Source organism: Bison bison, unplaced genomic scaffold (assembly GCF_000754665.1).
Source record: "Bison bison bison isolate TAMUID 2011002044 unplaced genomic scaffold, Bison_UMD1.0 scf7180017864495, whole genome shotgun sequence".
NCBI classification, from domain to species: Eukaryota; Metazoa; Chordata; class Mammalia; order Artiodactyla; family Bovidae; genus Bison; species Bison bison.
Window position 1 is genome coordinate 9,460,989 of NW_011495054.1, and position 12,081 is coordinate 9,473,069.

The 12,081-nt window shown below is 49.9% G+C and overlaps 1 protein-coding gene across 1 annotated transcript in view; it reads left to right on the forward strand.

The window, feature by feature from the left end:
- The window catches only part of SEZ6L (seizure related 6 homolog (mouse)-like), an 87,470-nt gene that overhangs the window by 57,495 nt on the left and 17,894 nt on the right, over window positions 1–12,081 (forward strand). Inside the window, exons 10-12 of the mRNA XM_010828852.1 lie at window positions 3,710–3,906; window positions 8,946–9,140; window positions 9,457–9,648. Coding sequence (XP_010827154.1) covers window positions 3,710–3,906; window positions 8,946–9,140; window positions 9,457–9,648 — 584 coding nt within the window. The remainder of the gene's footprint in view (window positions 1–3,709; window positions 3,907–8,945; window positions 9,141–9,456; window positions 9,649–12,081) is intronic.

Below are 12,081 nucleotides of genomic sequence, written 5' to 3' on the forward strand. Positions count from 1 at the left end.
TATTGGCAGAGAAGGCAATGGCACCCCACTCCAGTACTCTTGCCTGGAAAATCCCATGGATGGAGGAGCCTGGTGGGCTGCAGTCCATGGGGTCGCTAAGAGTCAGACATGACTGAGCGACTTCCCTTTCACTTTTCACTTTCATGCATTGGAGAAGGAAATGGCAACCCACCCCAGTGTTCTTGCCTGGAGAATCCCAGGGACAGGGGAGCCTGGTAGGCTGCCGTCTATGGGGTCACACAGAGTCGGACACGACTGAAATGACTGAACAGCAGCAGCCTGGATGGTCTGGACCTTGCCCTCTGCTGGATTCTATTGCCCTTTCAGGGTGGGAGATGCACAGGGGCTGCATTTTTAAGGAGATGCACAGGGGCTGCCTTCATCAGGGTTCACATCCAGACCTGGGAAACATCTCTGTTCTTGCCAGTGATGGGCGGCTCACTCCCAGTACCTCCCCTTTCTTCCTTTGTTCTGCCCCCAGAAAGGCAGCAGCTCCAGGCTGATTTTTATCATTACTGTTTTCTTGGTAAGCATCAAAGTGGGGATTGTGATGGTGGTGGTGTTGATGATGGCAGCGGTGTTGATGATGGTAATGATGGTGATGATGGTGGTTATGATAATGATGGTGGTGGTGGTGGTGATGGTGGTGGTGGTGATGATGGTCATGATGGTGGTGGTGTTGACGATGGTCATGATGGTGGTGGTGGTGATGGTAATGATGGTGATGATGGTGGTGGTGTTGATGATGGTCATGATGGTGGTGATGATAATGATGGTGGTAGTGATGGTGTTGGTGTTGGTGATGATGATCAGGATGGTGGTGATGGTGGTGGTGGTGATGATAATGGTGGTGGTGGTGTTGATGATGGTCATGATGGTCATGATGGTGGTGGTGTTGATGATGGTCATGATGGTGGTGGTGGTGATGATGGTCATGATGGTCATGGTGGTGGTGGTGATGATGGTGATGATGGTGGTGGTGTTGATGATGGTCATGATGGTGTTGATGGTGATGATAATGGTTGTGGTGGTGTTGGTGATGATGATGGTGGTGGTGGTGGTGATGATGGGGATGGTGATGATGCCCATAATAACATTACAACATGACATAACATTCTGCCCAGGTGCTATCAGTGAACCTAGAATCTGATCCCAGATCTCCTGCATCCCTTACATCACTCTGAAAGCCCATGACATAGACTGGAAATGGTAAGCCCAATTCATAGGCAAGGAACTTCAGAAAAACCACACGCCCTCCATCAAAGTGTCGAAACAGGAATCAAACCAGACCTTTCTGATTCCCAAGGCTGTGTGCTCTTCTCAGAGCACTGTTCCTTCCTATTTTAGAAAGAACAAACAGTTGCTCTTGGGTTTAAATGAAAGGTGTTTGCACCCTAGAAGATGCTTCTGCTGCACTGAGATCATTGAAATGAATGATAGAATAAAGTGAAGTCATGCATGTCTGCAAGCCACTGTTGCAGCGAATTGGCTGTGAAGTCGGCTTATGGAACAAACGTCTCCACTCTGCTGCATTTCATACTGGCCTGCTCCAGCGCTTTCATGAGCCATTGATGTTTCACGGTACTTAGAGTTAAGAGGCTCTTCCATAGTCCAAAAGCTGACATTAACCCTACTATTTCTGTTGCCAAATAGACTCTCCGGCAGGCTCTTTCATAGCATAGCATCTACTGGGCACCTACTGTATGCAGAAGAAGGTAGTGACTCCAGAATGTAAATGTAATAGGGGTTTAGAGGTTGTCACTTAGTTGGAAACTGGCAGGGGATAGGCAGAGTCTGGGAACTTAGTCTTAAAGCCCTGTGTGCAAAGCAAGCGCAGACCTTTTTTTCAGGAGAGGATATTCTGAGGAGTGGTGCAGGGGAAGCTGATGGAGGGTGTGGGGGCAGTTGGAATCTCCCAAAGCCATTCGTTGGAGCAACTAGACATGAGGGATGGAGGATGCCGCGCACCCCTGCCTGCTGGAAGCAGACCTTCAGCGGCGGGCCTTGTGTTGTGTCGCTTTGTTCTTACTCCTCGAAGCACCACCAGGGGCAGTTTTCTTATCTCCTCCCTGCTCCCAGAGTGGCAGCAAACACTGCCCTTGGGCGTTGGATGAAGCTTGGTGGGGGGAGGCGTCATCATCCCGCATCAGTTCCCAGAACTTCACTGAAGGCCGTTTCCTGGAATGCCTCTCCTCTGGCAGTGAGTTGGTCCATCAGGATGCTCCTGTTTAATATCCTTTCGTGTCTTCCATCCCCTGCAAGGTGACACCCAGAGGACCTAAACTTGGCTCTCTAAATCCTTCATGGCCTAGTCTCCATTCCCACGTCTGTTCCCAAAGCTGGGCACAGGGGCCGCCAGGTGTGCCCCTTTGGAAGCCGTGACCCTTCTCCCTTCCTCCCTCTGCCACGGGCACTGCCCTCTCTGCCTCTCCTGCACACCTGCCTTGTGGTCCCCTTCTCTTTCTTTTGGGTCCTGAGCAAGTGCCACCTCCTCCAGGGAGGCTTCCATGCTGCGCCCCATCTACGTTAGACTCTCTTCTCTGTACTTACGAAGATACTCCTGCCGCAATCCCTGGCTTTCTAGTCTGAACAGACCACTGTTCTGTGGCTCCTCCTGTTTTCTGAGCGCCACACAGCGCCTGCCACATGCTGCGTGCATGCTAAGTTGCTCCAATTGTGTCTGACTCTGTGTGACCCCCACGGACTGTAGCCCACAGTCTCCTCTGTCCATAGGATTCTCCAGGCAAGAATACTAGAGTGGTCCGCCATGCCGTCCTCCAGGGATCAAAACCGTGTCTCTTAGATCTCCTGCACTGGCAGGCAGGTTCTTTACCACTAGTGCCTCCTGGGAAGCCCTAACACCTAGTAAATGCTTGGAAATATTAGGGAGGGGACACAAGGAAAGGAGGGGACACAATCAGGGCTGCCTTGATTGATGCAGCCAAAGCTGAATTATCTGGCGTCCCTACAATGAGAGATCAGTTTTGTCCAGCACGCCTGCCATAGCCCTGGTTTCTGGGCCTTACTGAAGTGCTTCCTGGATTGTTAACTGTCCTTCATCCGTGGACTGTCCTGTGTTTGGGTCTTTAAAAGTGTGTCATCCCATGCCGGTATGAATAGTGATGGCAGGTTGGAGCATCTTCCATGAATCTTTTGTCTTTCTCCACCCCACCTGCGGTCCCATCCTCAAAACATAATAGATAACCTGGCTGATTTTGAGGCATTTGCCACATAATAAGTGGAAAGATCATTTCACTTTATATGAGGAGGCAAGTTATAGTTAGCAAGCAGTCAGCTTGTTCTGCGTCAGAGAAAGATGGAAGACCCATGTCACACCGCCAGCAGGGGGCTCAGGGCCAGCACTCATTTCCCCCAGGGAAGGGTTGTTAATGACGGGGGTATCGAAGGCACACCTGCTGGCTCTGCAGCACTTGGCCCTGCGGTGACCTCTCGGCAGGAATGGTCATTTCATGAATGAGTCTTCAAAAGCCCAGTCCATGCACAGATCCATTCCTACGTGCAGGAAAGACCAGCATGGGCCATTTACAGGTTCAGCCTGTGGCTCCCTCACCCCCCACTTCTTAGCTTGGGCCCTGACCACATAGTATATCTCGAGAGAATGAGTGCTGCCTGAAAAAAAATAATAGTCTTATTGAATGCCTGTAACTTGGCTTCTCGAGACCCCCTCCTCTTCTCTCTGTCCCCCAAGCCTGAACCTCAGCAACAGTGACATCCTGACCATCTACGACGGTGACGAGGTCATGCCCCACATCTTGGGACAGTACCTGGGAAACAGCGGCCCCCAGAAGCTGTACTCGTCCACGCCGGACCTAACCATCCAGTTCCACTCGGACCCCGCCGGCCTCATCTTTGGGAAGGGCCAGGGATTCATCATGAACTACATCGGTAAGTGTTTTAGCCAGTTACTGTCTGTCTTTGTGTTAGATGCAAGCCAAGACCATTCCCTCTAGATGTGTCTTTTGGGGAGTGTGGTGCTATCTGAGTTTTTTTAATATATTGGCCCAGGAAATATACATTGTTTTTTCATTTTTTTAAGAGGTGGGCTCTCTAATCGGAAGGACCAGGGTTCGAGTCCTAGCACTGTCATCAATGGCTGTGTGACCTTGGGCAAGTTACTTAACCTCTCTGAGCCTCTTCTTGTCATCTGTAAAATGGAAATAGTGATGCGTCTTCCACGGGGTTGACGCCAGGACTTAGTAGATCATGACTTAACACGTTATTGACCTGGAGATTTTTGCAGGAACTTAACTCCTCCTGTGGCCATAGTGCATCTCCATCAGTAGTCTTACCTGAACAAGATTCCATGTCTTTGGTTCTTCCCACTGGCTTGAAGATTTGCCCATATTCAGCCGATGCAAAGTGTTCTCTTTGTACCTTCTCTGGCCTCCAGAATGCAATCCACTTCCCTGACCACTGGCTGTCTTAAGGAGCTTCATGCGTCTGAAAATAAGTCCCCTGCATTTGTTTGGTTTTGTTTGCTTGTTGGTGTTGTTGTTGAGGCAGGGAATATGACTTCATTTGGGAAGCTGGCAGACAGAGAAGATGGCAGAATAATGCCTCAAAATAGCCCTCTTGGTCCCCTGCTTTTTATTTCCAGCTGGTGGACACTCCCATCCCTTCCCGGCTCTGCATGCATCTCTCAGAAAAGCAGTCACAAGTGTCTGTCTTCTTTGTTACGTGTCTCGGGGGCCTTTTCACCCTTGATTGCAGTGCTGAGTTCTTCAGAGTGTTATGGCTGCCACTTTCCACGCCTTCTTTACCGGCCAATGCCCTGGGCAGAGGCTTTCCAGGCCAGGTGCCCTCCGGAGTCAGCTGCCTTTGGAGGGAGAGTTTCTGGTGACTCAGCTTCAATCCATCTCCTTAGACCTTTCTTCCCCACCTCCCTCCCTCCTGGAAGATGAGGTCATAGGTTTTGCTCGTTTGTCTCCTCTGGTACCCGGGTCAGTCTTCCAAAATTGCATTCAGCTTGATGATGGAAATCTGACTCTCCCCAAGGCTGCCCAAGGTTGACCAGAAAGCCCGGCCAGTGTTCAGTTTGGCACTATCTTGAAGAGGAAGTTGTTCTTGTTAATTGATGCCAGAAAACTCAGATTCGTGTGACAATTTGAAATTGGCCAGCACTATTATGTGTATTATTTTATTTCATCTTCAAATCCATTGTCTCTGTTTCCAGAGGGTTTGGTTCACAAACTTTCATGCCAGGCGCTGTGCGAGGCATTAGGATACAGGAACAAAAAGAATTCTCTCCCTGCCCTTGAGCCAGTTAGTAAAAATGGGAGAGAGAGTCCCATTAGCAGACAATAGCAGGACCATATCCTGATGAGCACAGGATTCCAGCAAGTGCTTCCCCGGGGTGCACACCCTGGCTCGTATAGGTAACACAAAAAGAGAGAACAGTTCCGGTTTTTCTTATTTCTATTAAAGAAATACATAGCTAATTTCTGTATTTAATTTTTTTAACAGTTTTTTTTTTTTTTTTGGCTGTGCTGGGTCTTTGTTGCTGCAAATGGGCTTTGCTCTAGGTGTGGCTACTAGAGAGGCTACTCTCTAACTGTGGGGTGCAGGCTTCTTGTTGGGGCCTCTTCTCTCACTGCAGAGCATGGCCTCTAACTGTACCACTTCAGGAGTTGTGGCGCACAGGCTCAGTTGCTCCACGACATGTGGGATCTTCCCAGACCAGGGATCAAACTGGGGTCCCCTGCATTACAAGGTGGATTCTCAACCACTGGACCACCGAGGAAGCCTTGTATTTAATTTTGATGTCAATCAATTGTTCATCACTACCTGGCCTGACAGGGGGGCCTGGCGTGCTGCGATTCATGGGGTCGCAAAGAGTCGGACACAACTGAGCGACTGAACTGAACTGAACCTGGCCTGAAGACCATGTTGATTTCAGAGGAAGCCAGGTCTGAAGTCAGTGGAAAAGGGTGCCATGATTGATTAGTGATGTCTGTCATGGGCACGGGAGAGGTGTTTGCTACACTGGGTCTAGATTTAACCAGATGTAGATGCAACACCCGTCCAGTAGAGGGGTCAAACAGGAGGGTTGGGGGTTTTGCTTGTCATCTAGAGAATTCTGAAGCTCCTAGACTGATCTCAAGGCCTGACCCCAGCTCTGCAAGGTGGCCAAGGCTTATCTGCCCTGGATGCTGTCAGAACTGTCCATGGGAACTCTGAACCTACATGGTTCTGACTTCCCATAATTCTTCTCTGCACAGACAGAAGCAAAGACACAGTCTCCTCATTGCTTCTTATGTTTTGCTATTGTCTGTGGCCAAGCATATGGGAGGGAAGGGACTTAAAAAGCAGAGATGAGTAAGCAGTGTTTTGCAAAGAGTTATTGGTCACTTGTGTGTTTATTCCTCTAATCCCAGGATAATAAATAAGCTCCATATTGTGGGTTAGCTCCAATCAAATGACTGTGGCTCCCTGGAGTGTTGTGTGGAAAAGGATTGGGAGGTTTCAGCTTGACTCAAAGAAGTTGCTGTGATTGATTAGTGATGTCTGCTATGAGCATAAGACTGGGAAGTGGTGGCATGTACTCAATACATATTTTGCCAAAAATTGGACCATCGTGCTGATCTTGACCATGAAAATGGAACCATGACTTCAGATCCCTAAATCCTGGCACCTGCCACATGGTAGGCACTCACGTCTTAGTCAAAACAAATCACTGACTCCATACATCTCATATCAGTGTTATTCTGGCATCCTGCACATTGATTAGTTCCCACCTTGCCTCTAGGGATAGTCAGGGTCATGATTCTTGTCTCCACTCTATGATTGAGGACAGTGAGGCTCAGAGATATTTACTGACATGACAGGCACCACACAGCTTCTAAAAAATGAACAATAACAACAAAAAATTAGAAGGGAAGTTATCTGACTCTAGGCAAGTTTGGCAAAGTTAACAGAGTTTCATAGGAATAGATCATGCCAGAACCTTCACCTGGCATGTTTGGTGAACACGTAGATTCCTGAAGCAGGGTCTCCAGGGGGGTCTCTTGAATCTGAAACTGAAGAAGAGAAGGTTGTGTGACTGGGCCAAGGCCACCCAGTGAGTGGACAGTGGGGCCACACTTTGAGCCAAGGCTCTGCTGCACGGTGGCAGCGCTGAGCAATGGCAAACGTGATGAGTGCCCCGGAGGAGACTGGAGGTCCTGTGGAAATGTGTAGTCGTGTCGGCTCACTGAAAAGGCACACACATATATTGAATCTAGAAGGAAGGTACTGATGAAACTATTCACATGGCAGGAACAGACATGCAGATGTAGAGAACAGACATGTGGACACGTTGAGGCAGGAGAGGGAGGGACGGGTGGAGCAAGTAGCACTGAGTGAAATAGACAGCTAGTGGGAAGCTGCCGTCTAGCACAGGGAGCTCCACTCGTGCTCAGTGACAGCCTAGAGGGGCGGGAGGGGAGCGGGAGGGAGGCTCTTGAGGGAAGGGATATATATGTGTGCATATAGCCGATTCACGCTGTTGTACAGCAGAAACTAACATGACATTGTCAAGCAATTGTACTCTAATTAAAGTATAAATATTTAAAAAAAAAAAAAAGAAGATGCAAAAAAATAAGTCAGGCAAGCAAATCGTTCTGTCTCAAAACTCTTGGCACAAGGCAGACCGCAGATTCCGTCTTTGCCCCCATTTCTCCTCTTTCATCCAGAGTCTGAGCTTTTGCAGCTGTGTCCCAAATCCAGGGCTTGGCTGATTTTTCAAAGGCCTAAAAATAGAGGCTTCTGCTCCCCACCAGGCAATTCTAGAAGCCGTTTCCCGCTCCCCTCCTTCTCGCAGACACCCAGGAGATCTCCTTCCCTCAAATAAAATCATGATGAAATCCCGGGGAAAAACCATTGCTTGTTTCTCAGAATGACTTTCCCGCAGACAGAGGAGGTGCTTTGCTTCCCCCAGAAGCACAGAAGAGCCGCAAATTAATTATATGGTGTAATTAGCTCTTGTCTCAAAATCTGTGCAGTGGGCACTCTGAAGCGAGAGTCGTAGTGGTGGGCTTTGGATTGCTACCTTAGTAACAAAGGTTGGCAGGAGGAAAACAGAGTTATTCTGGAGGAAGACTGTGTGATGATAAGCTGTGTGTAGCATTTTCTGGAGTGTGGTTAATGTTCACTGATGGCAGGCAATGGGATCTGAAGAATGCAACCAATAGTTATTCTATCTTAATAGTTACATGTTTGTCTCAATCTGCAGTACAAAAAACGTATGTGGCTAATCCATCAAGCCCATAGATCTATGGACATTTCTTAGGATGAGGTTGAGGCCATGTGCATGTATGCATGCTTAGTCATGTCCGACTGCTGTGATCCTGTGAACTGTAGCCCACCAGGCTCCTCTGTCCATGGGATTTCCCAGGCAAGAATTTTGGAGTGGGTTGCCATTTCCTTCTCCAGGGCATCTTCCCAACCCCAGGATGGAACCTGTCTCTCCTGCGTTGGCAGACGGATTCTTTACCACTGAGCCTCCTGGGAAGCCCAAGGCTGAGGACAGGAGCAACCTACTGCTATGTGACAGATGACTCCCCATGCCCAAATTAGCCATAAACGTTTACTGCCTCACAGTTGCTGTGAGTCAAGAGTTGAGGAGCTCACACTGAGTGGTCTTGAGTTGGGATCTCTCATGAGGTTGTGGTCAGGATGTCAGCTGAAGCTGCTGTCATCCTAAGGCTTGACTGGGGCCGGAGGTTGCACATCCACAGTGGGAAAAAGTCATCGTAAAAGCCCCCTCTAGAAGAGTTCCTGCAGGTTAAGAGCTCCTGCAGGTTAAGAGCTCCTGCCAGGTTTCAGAAGTCGTATTGCATATTTCCAGAGGCCTCATCTTCTATTTGCTCTTCCCTCTGACATTCATAAAACAAACCCCCAACAGAGAGGCCACCTTCACATCTAAGGATGACATTTTTGTTTTAAAGAGGTGTCAAGGAACGACTCCTGCTCTGATTTGCCTGAGATCCAGAACGGCTGGAAAACCACTTCCCACACGGAGCTCGTGAGGGGGGCCCGAATCACCTACCAGTGTGACCCCGGCTACGACATCGTGGGGAGCGACACCCTCACCTGCCAGTGGGACCTCAGCTGGAGCAGCGACCCCCCATTCTGCGAGAAAAGTAAGAGCCGTCTTGGCTTTTTTTCCCTTTAGGTCATCAGACGGTAAATCCCTCCATTACAAATACCATTAGGTGCAGTGTGCAACCTTGCATACGGGTCCTCGGACCCTGGCACAAACATTTCTTGGGAGCGCCAATTCTTAAAAGCGAAATTAAAATCAAGTCTCTTTTGTCCTGGCCTATTCTCCAGCCACATACATTGTCTTTCAAATGAGGAAAAAACTAAGTGGGGAAGTGTTCCAGATCGTTCTGTAGTTCTCAGCAAACCGGTGGTCGTGTGGCCCTAACGCCGCCTGGTCTGATCTGTCTCGCACAGTCATGTACTGCACCGACCCCGGGGAAGTGGACCACTCGACCCGCTTGATTTCTGACCCCGTGCTGCTGGTCGGCACCACCATCCAGTACACCTGCAACCCGGGCTTCGTGCTGGAGGGGAGCTCGCTCCTGACCTGCTACAGCCGCGAGACCGGCACCCCCATCTGGACCTCTCGCCTGCCCCACTGTGTTTGTGAGTCCTCCGCACTGACTTGAGCCCCCAGGGGACCCCGCCGGGAGGGCTGGCTTCCTTTTCTTACTGGTGGAGGGCTGGGCTGTGAGGAGGCAGCACCCACTGTTGGGAGCATTTATTATGATTACCGTCCTATGACCACAGCTCAGAGGATTGAGGGTGCTGCTACTCCAACATTTATGGTAAACGTTATCATATGGTTAAGATTTACAGTGAGTTATCAGGCACTGCGCTGAGTCTGCCTGCAATGCAGGAGACCCTGGTTCGATCCCTGGTTCTGGAAGATCCCCTGAGAAAGGAATGGCAGCCCACTCCAGTATTCTTACCTGGAGAATTCCATGGACAGAGGAGCCTGGCGGGCTACAATCCATGGAGTCCCAAAGAGTCGGACACAACTGAGTGACTAACACATACACATACACACACACACACAGACACACAGACACACACGCTATAGCCCATGGAGTCCCAAAGAGCCTGACATGACTGAGCAGCTAACACATACATATACACGCACACACACACGCTACAGCCTATGGCATCCCAAAGAGTTGGACACGACTGAGCCACTAACATATACACACACACACACACACACACACACACACACACTACAACCCATGGAGTCCCAAAGAGACACGACTAACACATACACACACACACACACGCATGCACACACACACTGGTTGATTCCTTTACTAGAATTCCCTCTCTTCCTCCTCTAGTAGCTTTGTGAACACAGCAGTACTGTCTCCATCTTCTAAAGAAGATACTGAGGTTCAAAGAGGTGAAATCGTTGCCCCAGGTCACACAGCATAGTTAGTTATGCAGGAGGCCAGAGGCAAACCCAGACCGGCCTGACCCTGCGTGCTTAAAATCAAGCATCCACAGGGCAGTAAATAGAGTGGATTTAAACTCTTTGGCCTCCTCTACGGAGCCATCAAAACAAATGTTTGGCTTTAAAAAAAAACTCTTTGGGGGTTTCTCTACCATAAAAACCCCAAAAAGGCTCCTAAGGTCACTCTGAGAATGGAAGAGTAACACCATATTCTCACCAGGCAGAGGAGGCGGAGAGCAGGGGTCTGGAGGTCTCAGCCTCAGGAGCGCGTGGGAATCGTCTAGAATGTCTGCAAACTCCCTGGAGATCCGGACGCTGTAGGTCTGGGCTGCAGCCTGAGTTTCAGAAGCTCCCCAGGGATTCTGCTGTGCTGAGAGGGATGGGACCCATTGCTTAAGGAAAGCCTGAGGCTCTGCAGCGGAGAAGGCAACGGCACCCCACTCCAGTGCTCTTGCCTGGAAAATCCCATGGATGGAGGAGCCTGGTGGGCTGCAATCCATGGGGTTGCTAGGAGTCAGACACGACTGAGGGACTTGACTTTCACTTTTCACTTTCCCGCATTGGAGAAGGAAATGGCACCCCACTCCAGTGTTCTTGCCTGGAGAACCCCAGGGACGGGGGAGCCTGGTGGGCTGCCGTCTGTGGGGTGGCACAGAGTCGGACACGACTGAAGTGACTTAGCAGCAGCAGCAGAGGCTCCGCAGAAGGCTCAAAGCCTCACGCGATGTCCGGGATTCAGAGGCATCGGCAACACTGCTGTTTGTGCGCTGTCTTGCGTGAGTGTGTTTCAAGCAGATCCACAGCCAGCCCAAGCTCCCAGAGCCACACTGAGGCCTCTGATAGTATTGGAGAATCAAGAGTTAGAACACCAAGAAGGTAGATGTTGATTATTTATGTTTATTGTAAACTCATCTACACCTGGGGGCTTCCCTGGGGGCTCAGCTGGTAAAGAATCTGCCTGCAGTGCAGGAGACCTGGGTTCAGTCCCTGGGTTGGGAAGATCCCCTGGAGAAGGGAAAGGCTACCCACTCCAGTATTCTGGCCTGGAGAGTTCCATGACTCTATAGTCCATGGGATCGCAAAGAGTCAGACACGACTGAGCGACTTTCACTTCACTTCATCTACATCTGATGCAAAGGGCTTAAGGATGTGGCTTTCCGCTCCAGCGGCTATGTTTTATCGCTTCTCACGAGTCTTCCAAATAGGCTTCATGGACCTTTTTCATGACCACATAAACAAGCGGTCCTGCCATTCAGACGGGTAAAAGCCGTCGCTGTCGGAGGACAATTGGAAAGCCAGAAAGTCCTTGTCCTCTTCTACTGGATAAACAGATACAGGCAGCCCTTGGAGTTACTGTGGGTTCAGGTCCAGACAACCACGATAAAAGCAAATGTTGTAGTAAAGTGGAGATTTTGGTCCAAGATGGAGACAGAGACGCTGGGAGAGCATCCCGTGATGACAGAAGCAGAGATGGGAGTTTCGCGCCTGCAAATCGAGGGTGCCAGGCATGGCCAGCAACCACCAGAAGCTGGGGAGAGGCAGGGAAGCACCCGCCTTTGGAGGTTTTGGAGGGAGCAGGAACCTGGCGCCTTCTT